This window comes from Squalius cephalus (genome assembly GCF_949319135.1).
Source record: "Squalius cephalus genome assembly, chromosome: 6".
Classification (NCBI taxonomy): Eukaryota; Metazoa; Chordata; class Actinopteri; order Cypriniformes; family Leuciscidae; genus Squalius; species Squalius cephalus.
In genome coordinates this window covers 37,661,189-37,681,414 of record NC_137127.1, presented here as the reverse complement: position 1 = coordinate 37,681,414, position 20,226 = coordinate 37,661,189, and the positions used below count along the sequence as shown (strand labels likewise).

Genomic DNA, 20,226 nt, shown 5'->3' with positions numbered 1-20,226 from the left:
TGAAACCCCATTGCCTTATCTACTGCTTTTCTTATTGTTGTGGGCTTTATAGGGTGAGTGATATTTCTTATAATACACAAGTGAGACAGACTAGTGCAAATATTACAAATAGGTTGTTGTCTTGCCTCCAGTTATTCGCCCCCGTAAAGAAATGGTCATTTTCAGACCGCAATTTAATAAATTGAGCTGTCTGCTCCTTGCGTCCTGAAACAATTATTAAACTAATATTAGCACAAGTTTTGCCTCAAACCACCTGACAAATGAAGCCATGCAATGGTGACAAAGGAGTTAAGATGAAGTTTATAAGAAAGACAAACTTGTGGCTTTTAACTGTGCGTACAATGACTTATGGGGTAGGATAGGCCGCTAAGGATCCATTTATCCTTCCTTTCACAGGGAAATGAAGGGTGTACATGGTGTCACTTTTGAATCAGGGTAGCCTTCGTCGCGCCGCGATGACGCAACCGGCCTTCGAATACGGCCTTCGACGGATACAGAATTGAATAGGGACAGCCTTCATCACACCGCGGTGACGCAATTGGCCTTCAAATGCGACTTTCCAAGGGTGCAGCCTTTGAATTGGGACATCCTTCGTCGCACCGCTGTGACGCAATAGGCCTTCAAATATGGCCAATCGGCCTTCAAATACGGCCTTCGGAGGATGCAGCCTTCGCATTGGGACACAGCTCATATGTGTAACATCCACATGACACCTCCCTACGGGAAGGATGTGGCTTCCGTCGCCACAATTGCTGTACCACCGCTGAGCGGCCAGGTCATCGGCTCCTCCGTGAAAAGGTGGATGCGGCGGGAAGATGCTATGTGCTGATGCTGGGATGAAGCATCTCGTTGGTTGAGGGTTGTTGGATTCTCTCTGACTCTTTGAGGGACTGCCAGGGGTTCGGCCAAGGGCAACATTTTTAGTGAAAATATTCACACTGTCTCTACGTAGGTGGACGTGGTCATGGAGATTGTGAATGTCCAGTGTAGGGTGATGTGCCAGATGAACATTTGCACATTACAGCACATCCACGTGAGATGTCTGTGTTGACTCTGTGTATAGTGCGGTGGTGGAAATCGGTTCTGGGTAGGATGGTGGAGATGATTATTTTTGATGTTGGGAAAGTGTGTGTTGCTTTAATTGTCACTTGTGTAACTGACTGTGCCACTTGTTCCTGTTGTGTCCTCAGGTCATTTGTTCCCACATGTATGATGATGTGACTAGGATCACCAAGTGTTTCTTTGCTGAGTTGTTGAAGGGCACTCTCTGTGTTTGGGCACCAAAGTTTTAAAGATTTGTGGTTGGGAAAGAGCTGTTTTTGATTGATAAACCTGCCATTAGAGTCCATTAAGATGACTATTTCTGCATGGATGTGACTAGGTGTGCTTTCTCGATCTTGTGTGTGGGCATCCATCCGTGCTGTTGGCATGTTGGTCTCAGGAGGCATCAGGAGTGGCTGTGCTGGTGTCTGGGTGGCATTCGGCATTGGCACCAGACTGTATGACGGTTTCTCTCTGCTCTCTCAGACTTTGCATTTCTCTTTCTCTGAAGATCAGCTCCTCTCTGACACTTTTCAGCTCACTGTTTAGGGTATCTCTGTCCTGCTGCAGATCTTTTATTTATCCTCTCAGCTCCTCAACATTAGTTTTAAATTCTCTTGTGAGCTGATGAAGTTTGTTTTCTAGATGTTGTATGCACTCGCTGGATGTTGTCTGCGAGAGCACCAGTTCTCTGAGCTCCACCAGTTCGACCTCCTGTAGGGACAGACTGCTCCATATCTGAGTGACGGACTGCTCCAGCTGTGTGTCACAGTCTAGGGTGGGCTCCTCCTCCTCCTCTAGCTCCGCCCCTGTTCTCTTGAACTCAACATGGCTGCCTGTACTCTCTGTCTGTTTCTCACAAGCGGGTAATCCATCGACCGGAAGTTGAAGCCGGCCGCGTGCCACCATCATGTAGCAGAACTTCACTTGCGTTAGCATTCCATTGACTCCCATTCATTTTGGTGTCACTTTGACAGCGAATAACTTTACATCTGAGGCGTTTAAAGACTCCATTTGTCCATTATTTATTTCTAAAGAAACACGACAATGTATAAAGGGCTCCATTACCTTCTATGTTACATTATGGCCCCGTAGAAGCAGTTTTTGTAAAAATAGGCTAACGATTGCGTCATAACCACTCGACTCTCTGTCGCACAGTAGAGAAATTACCGTACAGACAGGAGGAGAAGCTCGCAGGCAATCGGGGGGACGTCAAGGGAGAAGCCCTGGCGTTACATTTTAAAATAAATACTATACAAAATAATTAATCAGAATACTTACTCCTGCTCACTCACGCCAAAGAACTCTTTGCTCAAGCTCACCGTCTCTGCAAGATTAACGTTGGCAGTTTGCACGCAAAGCTACTAGAAGATTTACATCTGTCAGACAGGTTGCTCACGTCATCAAGCTTAGTTTGAGTCGGTTTGAGTCTGCGCGTCAGGAACGGAAGTGCTAAAAAATCGCTAAAAATGGGCTTCACTTGTCTCAATTGAGTTCCAATGAGATGGCTCTGTCCACTTCTTATACTGTCTATGGTTTCTCACCCTCTGCCAGTGCTTTGAGGCTGGTAAAGTTTGCCTGGACAGAGCTGAGACATGCTTCATTCCCTTGAAACATTATGGTTCCATTGTGGTATATAGATTTACAGTCAGAAATGCTTTGCTAGTGTCCCCTTCTTCATGAATTTGAATTTGTCTCCCATTACAGGTGCCGAGTTTTTTTAAATTCTTGTAGTATTTGCAGATGCCTGTGTGCCAAGCACTGCAGTTTTCTGTGTGGAGCAGTAGATTAGTGATAGTGGACTTGTCTCCTTTTTTAAGATAGTCAGCCATTAAAGTCTCTGGGTTTTTCTTGAGTAGATTGTGTTTATATGTTTTCTTGTCTTTTGATGTCTTTATCTTCTGTGGGTATGTGATGGTTCAGGGGAGGGGCGCTGCTGCCTCTGTTCCCTCCATTCTCAACTGCCACTGCTGTCACTCACTGCTCTATAGCTAACTTAGCTCTAGTCAACAAGTTATTCGTCTCTTTCTTATCGTATTATTTTCTAGTGTTGAAAATAATGTAGTTAAAGGTGTCTTGTCTGTTTGTTGGTTGATGTTGTTGGATGATTTCTGCTCTGTGCTTCTGCTGTCTTCTTTTTCTCAGAGTGCTGCAGCTCCTTAGTTGCTTATGTTCAAGATGTGTAAAAAATTTGTTGAAATCTCTCTCTCTCTCTCTCTCTCTCTTGAACATTGTGGTTAACATCTAATATAAATCACCTATGTAAAAAGAATTCATTACATTTGGTAATCCATATTGGAAAGTCCTATAGAAACTATGCCTATAGAATCAATATCTATAGAAATCTATAGGTGTGCCAAATTATTAATTAACCATTAAGTTCAGTTGGATTAAATAATACGAGAAGGGATGCAAATCAAAAGTTTGATAGTAAGAGCTTTCACAGTTACTGTGAATGAAACATTTATATAGATGAAACACTTTTTTGTGTAGTGAAAAAAAAAAAAAAAAAAAAAAAAAAATATATATATATATATATATATATATGTGTGTGTGTAAGGGAGAATACAACCCCTTCAGGCTGATGTTGTATTCGCTAGAACAACCGCCTCACTCTACTACATTATCCCGCTTATTACATGGCTACCTACCAAATAAATCAACAATTTGACACAAAATATTGATTTAAAAAGGAGTTTATTGATTTAAAAACAATTGTATTGCTTCCGCTAAAGAAAAAAGTCTGTTCCGTCTCTACGGTTAGAATCCTGCGTCCATAGCAACGCTCTGTTTTTCATGGCAACGGTGTGTTATACTTAGCAGAGGTCTGTTATCAAGAAATAACAGACCGCATTCTACATTAGAATTCAACCAAGCCATGTAATATATATATACATATATATTATTTATTTATTTATTTATTTAATTTTGTATTGTACTAACACAACTGAAAATATGCTGACATGTTTGAAAAAAGTGCACTTTTGATGATCTGTTGTGATATTAGTACTAAGAGTTTTGAACGTACCAATTGCTTGTGGAAATTGTGCCAATGCAAATTAAAATAATCTGTAAACTGTAGTTTAGTGATGCCAACACAAATCGAAATCTTTCTCAAAGTTTAAAGCAACTGGTCTCTAAAAATGAAAATTCTGTCATAATTTACCTATATCCACTACATTTATGGTGTTTTTTATCAGTGCTTGACAGATGTGGCCACTATGAACTGTGATATTATAAAAGAGCTGCATGAAGAGTCATTACATTCTACTTCATATTATTGATCCACAGATACTTCTTATTCTACTCACATTGAGTGTAATTCTTTATAGATTGGACAAAATGTAAAATTGTGCTTATCCTTCAGTATTTTCTTTCCCACTTCCATATGAATAGCCTATATTTGTATATTAAATGTATATTCTTATAATTTATATTCTCTCAGAAGTGGACATCTATAAGCTAATTTGTCTTGATAAATGGACCTAGTTATTTAAAATCAAAAGTTACGCTTAAATCTTAGGCTTAGGCTTTAAAATGTTTACCATTTTAAATAGGAAATGAGAGCAAAGAGAAATAATTAATCTTCTGCAAGTGATAATGTTAGCCAGGGCGGCTGTCACATAACCAGGAAGCGGATTTATCTATATTCTGCTTGTATAATCTGATGTAACTTTTTCCAAGCTCTTTGCTGCCATGAAAATCAAAAGTTTTTGTTTTTGGCAGATCAGTATGATAGTTCTTCAGGATCACTTCAGCTCATTTCCATAAAACCAATGGCAGCTCCACCCACCTACTCGCACCCCGCATCCTCCGACCGCAGTCAGGACTCTGCCATATTAAATGGAGAGGTAAGACTTGATTTTATTAGAGACAATCTCAGACGGCAACCACTGACAGACCACAGTCTGTTGACTGACCTTCTGATGCATTTTACACACAAAAAAGGTCTGTGGATATGAAATTTCCAGAATTGCTAATTGGATGACTGTTACGCAATTTCTGCGAGTCAGAGCACACAGGTTTACAGACCGGCAGGAAACAAGCCTCTGCAAGACTGTAACTATACAAAGACTTTATTTAACATATAGGCATAGGCTAGTCAACAAAAAATCTATTCCTAATATATCTCAATGGACACTCTCGCTTGCTTAATTTATCAAATTTGGGTTTCAAAGAAACCTGACACAGATTTCTTTTAGACTATCACTTTACCTATGGGAATTCAATTTGAGACACAATTTTAATGGATTTCTTTTTTTTTTTTTTTTTGTGGATGATTAGCCAGTCCACCTTCTCTCTTTCTCTCTATGTGTATACAGGTGAATTTGGCTCTGAAGCAGAAGTCAGACATTGAGCACTACAGGAATAAGCTAAGACTGAAGGCTAAGAGGAAGGGATATTATGACTTCCCTTCAGCTGAGGGGAAAGGCAGCACTAAAGACCTGAGTCAGCGACACAGGTACAGCCACGACAGGCCTCCACACCCTCACAGCAGAGCTCTGGAACAGGAGGACGACAGAGGCTCCACGTTTGTGAAGTATCGCAGGAGGTGAGTGATTTTGCTGGAATGGGAGCTTGTATTTTTAAACAAGATAAGGTTGTTTGCGTACTTTAATAGTTACCGTATGACTCTCAGATTTGTTGATCTACACAAATTATATCTCTATTAATTGTATTGAATGTGTACTTTATACTTAATCCTGGCTTAATCTAAGTCTGTGAAACTAGGCCTGTATTTTTTAACTCTTAGCACAGTTTTGAAAAGTTCGCTTTGCAATAATGTCAAATTAAATGTTTAAAATTTTAAATAATTATGTTTTAATGATCTTTTGCATGATTTATGTCTGACAAACAACAAATGTAAGTGAGGGAGGTAATCAACGAAGATGAAGGCTAAATAACAGCTTGTCTACACGCAAACACGAACAACAACCGACAACTGAAGGGTGAAACAGATGGTGCATCGCATACTATCCGTCTTAAATAGTATTCGAAAATAGAATTAGTACGTCTCAAATCATAGTATGTTGAAATGAGTATTCCAAAGATAACCGGATGGTCTACTATTTCCGGTCAGAATCCGAAGTGCAGATCGTTGCACACACTAACAGCCAATATTGCCCACAACATATTGCGCGTTGGACGAGGATTCGATTAGAACTACAAACATGAGTAAAAAGTGTTAAAAAACTACAGACATGGAGGATGGCGGTGATGTTGAGAGGTTTAGATAAAGGGGTTTGAGTGATTAATTATCAGTATCTTACATGACAAAAATTTTATTATTAAATGTTGTCCACATTATATTTCATATGCAGCAGCATTGTGAACTTTTGTAAAGATACATTTAGCCATTAACTTTTAAATTAATCATTATATTCAAATTGCAAACACATGAGGAGAGTCTCCGCATGAAAGACCCACGACTGGCAGATCAACGTGCTACAACATTTCTCTCTGAAACGATAGGAAATTATATTAGATTGAATGGAGGATTTTAACTGTGACAAGCTGATTGACAGGGCAGTTTATGTTGACAGGATGCACGTAACTAAGCGACAGAGCTGTCGATGACGAAGTAATATGTCCCAAAGCTTGCCTACTCTTTTGCTACACACTCAAAAGTATGTACTTTTTCTTCACACACACACACACACACACACACATATATATCAACATTATATATATATGTATATATATATACATATATACACAGTATATATATTGGGTCTGTGGTTGGCTCTGTCGCGTTGTGCTCTGTTGGGGGCATGGCAACAGCAGACGCAAGCTGGGCTGGATCCTCCTCACTCTCACCGATGGTGTTGGGGGATCTGTACAGATGTAATACCCTCTTTATGTAATTGTGGAATGTGCCTTGAGGGCAGTCTCTAGACAAGCACGCATTTGTCTGTTGATTTAGACCTGCCCAGAAATACACTCAGAGGCTGATGCCATCATCGTGAAGGAGGGTAGATAACGAAACCTGTTTGTGCTCCTCAAGGGACAGATCCCCATGGGAGAGAAGGAGGATCTGAACTGCTGCTGGATCCGTTTTTGTTGTTGGTCAGATCTTCAATTCAGCAATGTCGCAATATAAATAAACAACTGAAAATGAGGGCTATATATATGTCCTGTCTGTACCTGTTTGAATTATATTGTAAGTAAAAGTTTGTATTGGAACTTTTGACTCCTCTTCATCTTCTTCTGCCTGCACCACACCGTGACAGAAGAACGGACCGGCCAAAATGGATGATAGGGTAAAAATTATCATCATGGCTCAGGAGAGCAAAAGTTTTTTTTTCCTTTACAAAGGACTTTTGCCGCCTTGTTGTCACCAGCACCCTCGATGACGTGAGCCTGAGTACCTTGTTCTGGATCGGGGCCACATTTAACCATCCTATTGACCTCCCAGACACCACCGGACTGGATTGGAGGGAGATCGTTATCTGGTGTCTGGAGAGCATCGTGCCTCAATCTGGAACACAGTCAGACCCAAGGATTTTTCGCACCATGCCTGACTAGCCTGAGCTTCTTCACGTAATGCCCTCGTCTTCAGCCAAGATGGCCACCACCTCACAGCCTGAGCCTTCAGCCAAGATGGCCACCGTCTCGCTGCCTGAGCTCTCAGCCAAGATGGCCGCCGCCTTGCCGCCTTGCTGCCTTGCTGCCTGAGCCCTCAGCCAAGATGGCCGCCACCTCACTTCCTGAGCCCTCAGCCAGAATGGCTGCCACCACACCAATTCCTGTTCCCCGTTCTGATCCTAGACCTGTTCCTGCCCCAAGGACTGCCCATGTTCCCAGATCTGTTCCTGCCCCAAGGACTATCCAAATTCCCAGACCTGTTCCAGTCCGCGTTCCAGAGTCTCATCCCGCTGAGACCGTCCATCCAGAGGTGGAGTTGCCGTGGGTCTGCCAGCCTGCAGCTCCAGCCTGGTCGGTGGATCCCCGGTCTCCGCATCCAACCTCCGCGACCAGGACTCTACCTCTGCCCATCGATCCATCAGCTCAACCTTGGCTCCTACCTCCCTCAGCTCCACCATGGCCCATCAGTTCACCAGTTTCGCCAGGCTCCCTCGTCCCCCCGGATCCACCTTGGTCGCTCGTCGACCTACCCTCGCCTCTGGACTGCACTCCTCTGGCTACGTCTCGTCCCTTCGTCCCCCCGGCTCCATTGGACTCCTCACTCCCTTCTGTTCCTCCTTGGTCCTCACTCTCTCTGACTCCACAGCGCCCTTCTGTGTCCCGCCTGCACCTCAGTCGCCAGAGCCTGGGCTCGTCGGTTCTCCGGCTCCACCCTGGTCTTCCTTCCTTTGTTCTGTTTTCCCTCCACTCATCTGTTTCCTTGGTAACCCTCATTAGTTCATCTGTCACACCTGTTTACCTCGTTAGTCAGCTGTGTCTCGTTTTCCTGATCTGTTTCCCCATTTATTTAAGCCCAGTGTTTTGCCTTGTTCATCGTCTGTTCTCAGTCTTATTAAGTGTGTGTGTGAACCTTCTGCCTGTCTGTACCTGTTTGAATTATATTGTAAGTAAAAGTTTGTATTGGAACTTTTGACTCCTCTTCGTCTGCCTGCACCACACCGTGACAAATGTGGTATCAAATGTATTAAATATACTTGAAATTCAAGTAGTATGTTTATAATTTGTATTCCCAACATACTTATTTGAAGTGCATTAAAAATACATTGAACTGCATTTTAAAGGGGTCATATAATGCCATTTTTGTACAAGCTAATATGATTCTTTAGGGTCTAAATTAAAAGTTTGTAATATACTTTAATTAAAAATTATCATTAGTATTGTAAGAAAACACTCATTTTACCTGGTCAAAAACAGCTCTGTTTTCAGCACGCCGTTTAAGTGCATGTGTCTTTAAATGATAATGAGCTTTGCTCACCCCGCCCCTCTGTTCTGTGCGTACACCGTTTGTAATAACCATAACACCATAACCATAACGCGTTGTTCATTATAAGCGTGGGATTATGAATTATATTGAGAATGTTGTACATAGAAAACATGCCGTAATGTACCATGAGTGTAAACCTTAGCCACATTCATTGTGAAGCGTATGTGAAGCAATGTATTTCACTGATATTTGTTATAATGTATTTTGTTCAAGAGATTATACATGCTGCTGTACTTTTTTAATGTACTCTTATGTATTTATTTTGCAATGTACACAACAAGATACTATATTAAATTTTTCTTGATTTCAAAGTCTGTGTATGTCTTAACATTTATATTTATTTATTTATTTTGCACTTTTAATATACCATTTTGCATACTGAATAAAATAGCTTTATAATAAACTATTAGTGTAATGCTAATACATTTTTAATGAGCTGAAATGCTATTTAAATGTTCTTGAAGTACAGTAAAATTAAGCTTCAAATATGTTATAACTAGTTTAAGACATGAAAGTATATTTGAAATGTAACGAAACTGTAAAGAAATACACTTAAATGCACTAAATGTACTTGAAGTGGTTCCATTTTAGCACAACTTAATATATTAAAATATAGTGCAAATAGCTTAAAATTGATCTTAAGCATATCTTGAAATACACTTAATATACTTGAAGTTGTTTCAAAATAATAGATTTAATATGCACTTAGTATAGTACAATTTAAATATATTTATTTTTCACCTGGGCATATTGCTTGTATGTTTCAAAGACACTCATAATGAATTTGTAATGTACTTGTAACACAAATAAAGTACACTTTAATATCACTAATCAAGCATGTAATTAGTCCCTACACAGGCATACTTAAAGTATACTAAGTATACTTAAAGTTGTTCCAATTTAGAACACAAAAGTACACTAAATACAATTAAAGTTATGCTTTACTACAACTTAATTACTACTAAAATATACTTAGTACAAAATTTGTTGTTTCAAAATAGCACACTTCAAGTTAACTAATCATTAACACACTTGAAGTATAGGCTACTGGTAATTAGTCTGGCTGCAAGTATACTTAGCATTTTTTTTTTTTTTTCACCAGGGGGGTTTCACAGACAGGGCTTAGATTAAGCCAGTAGTAGATCTCAGATAAAATAGGACATTTAAGTAGCTTTTATAAATATACCTTAGAAAAGAAAAACATTTATGCTGTGCATCTTGAGGCAAACCAATGGAACTGACATATTTTGATATATGTCAGCGCAATATGCTTTCAGTTCAGACAACTCAAGCATTTTAGTCTGGTATTATGCTTAAGCCTTCTGTGAAACCGGGCAGTAAAGATGTATTGAAGTAGTGAAGAACTCTTACTTATTTATTTTATTATTTTTTACAGGGGGTTGCATTCATTTGAAAGTTTCGTTTAGTTTATTGATTTATAAAGCACATTTTAAAACAACAGATGTTGAAACCAAAGTGCAGTACAATACATATAAAACAGAATTAAAACAGATTAAGAAAAAAAAAAAAAAACATTTCACAGAAGGATGTTTGTAGTGATAAAACAATAGATGTAATGTTCAAAATGAAAGGCAAAAGTATGGTTAAATGGTTAAAAGTATCTTTTTGTGATTGTTTATTAAACCAGAACCCCTACAACATCATGTTCCATAAATAATAACCAATGTATGTATGCAACCAATATTAAGTTAAGAAGAATAGCAATTATAGTAAACTGAAAATGGTAAACAAATTTTTTATGTTTTCTATGCCTTCATTTTCCAGCAAAAGTGGTTAATAGTTAGCCTGGTAATACCAGACTCTGCTACTTCACTTTGCTTCGTAGAGAGAGTCTGGAATAGCATAATAGAGAAGTGTTCTCTTACGAGAGGTTCTCTCGTATTGCGTAGTTACTACGCTACGGGAAAGCCTTTCTTTCTCGAGATACTGAAGCCAAAAATTATCCTTAATTTTTATAATCTTGTCAACGCAGTGCGGCAGCCTGCAGACCTAGGGCAGGCTTACTAGCGTGCCCATTGGCTGCCCTGCGGCAACTGCAGCAGCCTACCGCTGAGCCCTTGGCGTGACGTCACGACCAATGAGCGCGCTTGGCGCGCTTAATGCGTCACAGCCCGCGAAAAGGGGTGTGGCTTAGCGTATAAAAGCGGGGCTCGGAGGCTGCTTCTCTGATTTCTGTCTTTTCAGCGAAGCTCTACGCATCGCTGCTCTCTGAGGAAGCCGCCGTCGAAACAAGCGACCAGCACGCCGAGGATCTCAGCCTGAGGACGCCGGCCGCCTTCGCCGCCTTCAGCTTTCCCTGCCTGCTTCGCTATCCGGCGAATATATCCTTTTACTGCTCTGTGTTGTATGTGTTTGTGTGTTCGCCCCGCGACACACTTTGCATCTAAAAGAGCGCGAGGCGTTGTTGCAAATGCCTCGCTCATCCTGTGGCTCGTGCAGAGCCGCGCTCAGCGACGGAGACCGCCACGTGATCTGCGCTCTCTGCCTGGGTTTCGACCACGCAGCCCGCGCCCTTCACGGGCGGCTGCGAACAGTGTGAGGACTTGCCGATGTCGACCCTGCGGGCTCGACTCGCCATGTTTCACGATCCTCCACCTTCTCCGGCTGCCTCTTCCGGGCCGCGTAAGAAAAAACGCCGCTCTCAAAGGCCTTCCGAGCCGGTGGTTATAGCTGAGCGCTCGCCGGAGCCCCTCCCGCGAGCCTCGCTCTCTCCTTCTCCCCCGCCCTTCACCGACGCGCAGCGGCCGGCCTCTGCCCGCACTGCCGTCGCATCAGGGGGTGAAGCAGACCAGCTGGTTACTCCCCTCTGTCAAGCCGCGCAAACGGCGCCGCTCACAAGGGATGTCAGAACGGACGGTCACGGGCTATAGCTTCCTTTACGTTACAAGGAAGCTACCCCCCCCCCGGATGACGCACGCCCTCTCCCCCTCTGTTCGAGCCGCGCAAGGCGCCGCTCACAAGGGATGTCAGAAGTAGACGGTCACGGGCTGGCTTCCTTTACGTTATAAGAAAGCTACCCCGCGTCTCGGTCGCGCGCGTCACTCTCCGGCCACCTCCGTTTCTCACACATTTCTCAGTCCCCTCCTAGCTCAGGCGACTAGAAATATCTATATTGCAGTAAACGAGCCTGTTGTTATACACGCACGCCTGCAAACAAACGATGTCACAGCACATAATGACATCTTCCCGCTCTCTCTCCCTTTGTTCGAGCCGCGCAACTGCGCCGTTCTCAAGGGATATCAGAGCGGACGTCACGAGCACCGGCGAAAGGAGGAAGAGAGAGTGATTTCGTCCCGCTTAGGCCGGACTTCCTCCAATCCTCGCATATTTCTCAGTCCCCTCTAAGTTCAGGCGGCTGGAAATACTAATACTGCAGTAAACGAGCCTGTTTTAATACACGCGCGCCTGCAAACAAACGCTCGGTCATATGCTCGCACTGACTGGAAGCTCATGTGTGCCCCTGTGGCTCAGTGGCAGAACATTAGGCTTCCGCACCAGAGTTCCGTGTTCGAATCCGGCTCTGGCAGCAGAAAAACTTTTTTCTGCTTGCTTCTCCGAGTTCGCGGCCAGCTTTCTTACATACAGAAAGCAAACCCGCATCTCACGGGATACATATTTCTCAGTCCCCTCTAAGCTCAGGCGGCTGGAAATACTAATACTGCAGTAAACGAGCCTGTTTTAATACACGCGCGCCTGCAAACAAACGCTCGGTCATATGCTCGCACTGACTGGAAGCTCATGTGTGCCCCTGTGGCTCAGTGGCAGAACATTAGGCTTCCGCACCAGAGATCCGTGTTCGAATCCGGCTCTGGCAGCAGAAAAACTTTTTTTCTGCTTGCTTCTCCGAGCTCGCGGCCAGCTTTCTTACATACAGAAAGCAAACCCGCGTCTCACGGGTTAAATATTTCTCAGTCCCCTCTAAGTTCAGGCGGCTGGAAATACTAATGCTGCAGTAAACGGGCCTGTTTTAATACACGCGCGCCTGCAAACAAACGCCGAAACACGATGCTCGGTCATATGCTCGCACCAACTGGAAGCTCATGTGTGCCCCTGTGGCTCAGTGGCAGAATATTACGCTTCTGCACTGGAGAACCGTGTTCAAATCCGGCTCTGGCGGCAGAAAAATATTTTTTTCTGCTGGCTTCTCCGAGCTCGCGGCCAGCTTTCTTACATTCAGAAAGCGAACCCGCATCTCACAGGATGGTGCTTGAGTATTTATGAGCGTCTAAACATATGAGCCATCAAAGCATTTGCTCTATAACGCCGATGGTGTTACAAGTGTAGAAAATGTGCCCACTCCCATGTGCTCACTGCTACACACAAAACACGGTCTCCCCGGTAACGCTCACAGAGCGCACTCTCATAAAGCGGACACATGCCGCTTGAGTACTAAGTGTAGTAAATGTGCCCACAACTCTGTGCTCACACCTAGCTGCTGCCCGCTCTATCACACAGTTACCCGGGTTGCAGATCCTCTAAAGCTCACAAACATTCCGGCTCTGGCCGAAGGTGTCATAAGTGTAGAAAATGTGCCCACTCCCATGTGCTCACTGCTTCACACAAACATGGTCCCCATGGTAACGCGCATAGAGCGCTCTCTCATAAAGCGGACACGAGCCGCTCGAGTACTAAGTGTAGTAAATGTGCCCACAACTTTGTGCTCACACCTACCCGCTGCTCGCTCTGCCATTCAGTTACCTCGGGTCGCACACCCTCTAAGCTCCCAAACACTGGCCGTGTCATAAGTGTAAACTCTGCGCCCGCTCACGTGCACGCGCACTCACTTTTAGACATTACAATCCCCACGCCGCTTTCGCGCCAGGGGTGTTTGTCAGCAAATCGCGCTCCATCCTCTGGGACCGAGCTACCGAACGCTGTACAGCCGGCCAATACTGTTTACCAGCCCCCGTGTTCGAGCACCAGCGGCGCGCACGCCGCTCCATCCTCTCTGATACAGGTTCCCCAATCCCGCGCAGCGCGGCGATCTGAACCCAGAGACCATTCGACCCCTAGCTATGCATGCGGAAGCATGGGAAGCTATTCAGGGCGCGTCAGAATGGGTGCTGAGTACTATAAAACACGGCTATTCGCTTCAATTCGCTCGTCGCCCTCCGCGCTTCAAGCACAGACGGAGACGAAAGTGAGTTCAGAAGCTGCGCACCTGCTTCAAGCTGAAATAGCGAAGCTGCTGCGCAAAAGGGCTATAGAACAGGTTCATCCTTCTCTGAGCGAGTCGAGCTTTTACAGCCGCTACTTCCTCGTACCCAAGAAGGACGGAGCGTTAAGACCTATTTTAGATCTGAGACATCTGAACAAAGCCCTCATGAGACGGCCGTTCAAAATGATCACAACCAGAAAAATCCTCGCGCAGATTCGCCCAGGAGACTGGTTTATCTCTCTCGATCTAAAAGACGCATATTTTCAGATCCAGATAACTCCCCGTCACAGGCCATTCTTGAGATTCGCCTTCAACGGTTGAGTATATCAGTACACAATCCTGCCCTTCGGCCTGTCTTTGGCACCCCGTACATTACGAAATGCATGGACACGGCTCTCGCTCCCCTGAGAAAACAGGGAATGCGAATACTGAATTATCTGGATGATTGGCTTATTCTAGCGCTGTCAGAGACGGAACTTGTGTCTCACAGAACAGCGCTTCTCAGCCATCTGGAGGATCTGGGTCTCTCGGTCACTGGACCAAGAGCTCGCTATCGCCCCGTCAGTCAATTTCCTTCTTGGAATAGAACTGGACTCGGTGGCTATGACGGCCAGACTGTCGGAGCAGCGCGCGCGCCGCATCCGCCTCCTCGCCGCATCCCTCCAAATAGGCAGCCGGGTTCCGCTGAGGACATTCCAGCGTATCCTGGGGCATATTGCCTCAGCTGCAGCAGCGCTCCAGCTGGGCTTACTGCGCATGCGCCCGCTTCAACGCTGGCTGAAAGCGCGCGTGCCCCACCGAGCCTGGGCGGCCGGCGGCTTGCGAGTCAAAGTGAATCAGAGCTGCATTTCAGCCCTGCAGCCCTGGCTGGCAGCCGTATGGTATCACACAGGAGTGTCTATGGGAGTGATTTCACACCGGAAAGTTGTCTCGACAGACGCTTCCAACCTAGGTTGGGGAGCGCTCTTCGAAGGCAGACCGGTCTATGGCCGCTGGTCAGACCAGGAGAATCTCCTACACATAAACTGTCTAGAGATGCTCGCGGTCGAGAAAGCGCTCAAACACTTCCTCCCATTCCTCCACGGTCACCATGTTCTAGTCCGCACGGACAATACATCGGTAGTGGCCTATGTGAATCGCCAGGGCGGTGTCAGATCAAAGACGCTCTGCACCCTGGCGGAACGCCTCCTCGTGTGGGCTCAGCACTCTGCGCTCGCTGAGAGCCGCGCATGTGCCTGGCCACCTGAACGAGGGCCCCGACAGACTGTCCAGGGACAACGTTCCCCCTGGGGAGTGGTCTCTACACCCCCAAACAGTCCAGTCACTGTGGCGCCGTTTCGGCAAAGCGAAAGTCGACCTTTTTGCGTCAAAAGACAACGCTCATTGCCCAGAGTTCTTCTCGAAGAACGAGGACGCGCTGGCCCAGACCTGGCCCAGCGGCCCGCTGTATGCTTTTCCCCCGGTCTCTCTGCTGCCTCAGGTCATCAAGAGAATCAGGGAAGCGCGCCACACAGTGCTCCTCTTAGCCCCATACTGGGAGAACCAAGCTTGGTTCCCGGATCTAATACAGCTGGCAGACTCAGCCCCCTGGCCGATACCGGTGAAGAGAGACCTTCTCTCTCAAGCCCGCGGCTCGATATGGCATCCCCATCCAGAGCGCTGTCTCTGCATGCGTGGAGCCTCAACGATTACACGCTGATCTGCCAGACGGGGTCATGAACACGATCATACAATCTAGAGCCCCCTCTACGAGGCGGCTCTACATGTCGAAATGGTCAGTGTTTAACAGATGGTGCACTGCTAAGGGGCTCGATCCACAGACATGTGGGGTATCGCGAGTACTGTGTTTCCTTCAAGAGTTACTGGACGCGGGCAGGTCCCCCTCCACGCTCAAAGTCTATGTCACGGCCATTTCAGCGCTCTCTGTTCAGAGCTGGGCCGCGCATTAGGAAGGAACGAGTTCGTCATCCGCTTCCTTAGAGGAGCCAGGAGGATGAACCACCCGCGACCCCCCTCGGTTCCTATGTGGGATCTTTCACTGGTCTTGGAGGCCCTGAAAGCGCATCCCTTCGAACCCTTGGAAACTGTGGATATGAAATACCTCACGCTCAAAACCGTTTTTCTGATAGCACTGTCTTCAGTCAAACGAGTGGTGGAACAGCTCTTTGTTTCGTTTGGCGGGCGCACCAAGGGTCTCGCCGCCTCGAAACACAGCCTGTCCAGATGGATAGTGGACGCTATTGCTGCTGCTTATGCGTCTAAAGACCTGCAGTGCCCATTGGGCATTCAAGCTCACTCCACCAGAGGCATGGCCTCGTCGTGGGCGTGGTCCAGCGGGATTCCCATTCATGACATTTGTGCAGCGGCAGGCTGGGCCTCCCCCTCCACATTTGTTAGGTTTTACAACCTGGATGTTCCCGCCTTGCAGGCGAAAGTGTTATCAGTCTAAGTCTCGCGTATGCCAGCCCACTATCTGTGCGCGGGCTACGTTGTGTGATTTAGCTCTACTGGTTGAGCTGCACTATACAGGGAATTGTCAGTTCGGACCGGCCGTGCCGCTCCTAACCCCCTAGTGTGTGCTTATGTACGGCGCTAGCCCTCTGTGGGCCGCCCGGCTCTCTGCTATCACGTTCCCCGGGCTCTCCCTGGGACTCATTCAGTGGATGCTGGGCGCGCACGGCGTTGACAAGGGTGTTCCCGTAGCGTAGTAACTACGCAATACGAGAGAACCTCTCGTAAGAGAACGTTTCGGTTACTAACGTAACCTCTGTTCTCTCTAGAAGAGGGAACGAGTATTGCGTAGCCCGCCGTGCTCGCGCCACGAGCTCATTCGCTTCATGCGACAGAAACCAGAGAAGCAGCCTCCGAGCCCCGCTTTTATACGCTAAGCCACACCCCTTTTCGCGGGCTGTGACGCATTAAGCGCGCCAAGCGCGCTCATTGGTCGTGACGTCACGCCAAGGGCTCAGCGGTAGGCTGCTGCAGTTGCCGCAGGGCAGCCAATGGGCACGCTAGTAAGCCTGCCCTAGGTCTGCAGGCTGCCGCACTGCGTTGACAAGATTATAAAAATTAAGGATAATTTTTGGCTTCAGTATCTCGAGAAAGAAAGGCTTTCCCGTAGCGTAGTAACTACGCAATACTCGTTCCCTCTTCTAGAGAGAACAGAGGTTACGTTAGTAACCGAAACGTTTTCTCTCTCGCGGGGGGGCGCTTGTCTGAAGTTTAAAATGATTGGTTACCCGTAAGCCAATCACATAACGTTTGGTTATGGCGTGTGTTATGCGCATGCTCAGCCGCATCTAACTTCCACTGTAAACACATGTATGATGCAAAAACTAAACCATCGAGCGAAATACCGGAGTGAACATGGCTGTGAACGACTTTTGCAGATTATGTGAAGTAAATCTACGCAAGTACGCATCCACCACGGTACAATCAGCGTCTACGTCACGGCTCTCAGCCCGCCCTCTGTTCGTTGATTGGCCCGGCTGTTTTCAGGCCGGTGGAAAACTGAAAGATACGCTGCTATCTCAGACTGACTACAGGAGCGAAATGAAATTAGCGGAAGTAGGAAGTCTGACGTAGTCAGGCTAGTTAATAGTTACCACAGAGTTACATTTTAGTTTACCAGCAATTAAATTTACAACATATTATCTCAAATTACAAATATATATTTAAAAAACAAACAAAAAAAAACATTTAATGTATTGAAAACATATTTAATCAAAATTATGTTCCCTTTCGTTGTCACTCCGAGTTACGTCGGATGACGACGAATGGGGTTTCGCTTAGAAATCCTATCATCTTCGAGTATATAAAACGAGCCAATGGCAAAGAAATGCCATGGGTCTGCGGAATTTGCATAGCGTAACTCCGCCCCACCCTGGGGGTATATAAGGAAGTGCGCTGGCAACATGCAGATATGTTTTCGCTTCGGAGCCAAGTTGATGTACTTCACTCCACAGCCAATCCTGAGATTCATCTCTTCATTTCTCTTCGAGACGAGCCTCTCTCCAAGTGTTGGTGTGACAGCGAGTTCCAGCGAGTGCACATTCCCTGCTTATCTGTGCAGTGATTTGCCAGTGTGTGTGTGTTCTCTCCCTGGTCGCTTCAGCATTTGTGGAGAAATCTCCTTTCTAAAAGAGCTTGCACGTGGCACGTCTTTTTAAAGATGCCTCGCCCGTGCACTTCTGGTTGCGGTTTTTCCATTTCTGACTCTGATGGGCACAATCGCTGTCTTGTGTGTCTGGGCTTAGAGCACGCTAAGGCAGCGTTTGTGGATGAGTCATGTTCCCATTGCGGGAACATGCCCATCGCACGGTTACGGTCGAGACTCAATGACCTTCATGGTAGAGTCCCCTCATCCGCACCCCGATCTACGGGCTCCGCGAGAGCTAGTACTTCGGCTGGCGGCCAGGGTGACCTGAGGATTACGGTGTGGGACAAAGCGCCGACTATTCCACGCTCCACACCGTCCTCTAGCGCCGTGCAACCCGCGAGTGCCCCGAATGAAACCGCCGTACAGTCCTCTGACTTGCCGCGCGTTTGATTCGGTGCTCCAGAGGAAGATGTGACGTCAATCGCTGCATCACAGGGTGGGCTAGAGTCCTTGGGAAGTGAGGATTCGGCTGTGCTGCCACCTTCGGGTGTGCCAGCATTGCCCGAGTCTGATCCCAAGATGACTGCCATGCTTTCCTGGGCAGCCGCGGCCATTGGGCTTGAGTGGTCCCCGCCACCTGGTCCGGTGCGCTCGCGGCTGGACGATTGGTTTTTGGGTGCCGCCGCTGATCCTCGTCAGCGCGCGTCCCCAATGCCTTTCTTCCCGGATGTGCATGAGGAGGTCACGAGGTCCTGGAAGGCACCATTGTCTTCTCGTGATCGCTCGGCGACCTCCTCCGCCCTGCCTCCTCTCGATCAGGCGGCTGCCAAAGGGTACACTGGGGTTCCCCAGGTTGAACGCTCTGTTGCGATGCAACTGTGTCCTCAGAGTGCTTCTTCCCGCGGTGACCCAAAGCACCCCTCCAAAGCCTGTAGGTTCTCTTCCACCCTTGTGGCGAAGGCCTATAGAGCTGCGGGGCTGGCGGCCTCCTCACTGCATGCCATGGCGACACTCCAGGTCTACCAGGCCCAGATGTTGCGTGACATGCACGAGGGGCGGACTGACCCAGGGCTCTTCGATGAGCTGCGTGCCGCCACCGACCTTGCTCTCCGAGCGACGAAGGTGACCGCACGCTCCCTGGGTCAGGTGATGTCCACTGTGTGGTCCAGGAGAGACATCTGTGGCTCAACCTGGCCGATATGCGTGAGGCCGAGCGAACCCATTTCCTCGACACTCCCATATCCCAGGCTGGCCTCTTCGGCGGGGCGGTTGAGGACTTTGCCCAGCAGTTCTCGACCGCCCAGAAGCAGACTGAGGCTCTCAAACACGTCCTGCCCCGACGGCCAGCTGCTGCCTCCACCCAGCCGTTGGCACAGGTGCCTCAGTCTGCTCGCCGCCGAGGGCGCCCTTCTACGGCTCCCGCCCCTCCCGCATGGCCCCAGCAGCAGCCTCCATCTAGGTCGCGTCGTGGAGGACGCCGTAGGAAGGCGCCACAGCCCTCTCCCGCCCCGTGCCCCGCTAAACGCCAGGCCAAGCGGCGCTCCTGAGACGGGCTGCTCAGAGATGGCGTTGAGTTCTTCCCAGGAGACGGTAGCAGGGCCGCTCCTTCCCCCGGTGGAGGGCCGGGGGAGAATCCTTGGTTTTCCCCACCGTCCCACGACGAGCAGCACCCTAATGGGGTCAAAGAAAGAACTCACTCCCCCATCTCTGAGCACACAGAGTGTCCGGATGACAGTGCGCGCCGCTCACGAGCCTCGCCACTCTCGTCCCCCTCTGTCGCCAGCTCCCTGCCAGAGCACGCCCCTGTGGGACGCTGGTCCTCCCCTGGCCTTCTCTGGCAGGACGCGGCTAATGACCGTGGCCCCGCACCGGGCCGCTATGCCACCCACACCTGGGCCGGTCATTCCGCCTCGCTGCACCACCGAGGGTACGTCTGTGGTCCGTATGACCCCGCTGGTACAGTTCCTGGAAGCCTGGTTAGAGCTTCCCAGGCTGTCC

At 47.2% G+C, this 20,226-nt stretch overlaps 1 protein-coding gene across 2 annotated transcripts in view; it reads left to right on the top strand.

Moving 5' to 3' along the window:
- Positions 1-20,226, top strand: part of kiaa1549lb (KIAA1549-like b) — a 235,947-nt gene that overhangs the window by 133,238 nt on the left and 82,483 nt on the right. For both annotated transcript variants that reach the window (XM_079874251.1, XM_079874250.1), the window contains 2 exons: positions 4,768-4,892; positions 5,364-5,593. In XM_079874251.1, the coding sequence (XP_079730377.1) occupies positions 4,768-4,892; positions 5,364-5,593 (355 nt within the window). The remainder of the gene's footprint in view (positions 1-4,767; positions 4,893-5,363; positions 5,594-20,226) is intronic.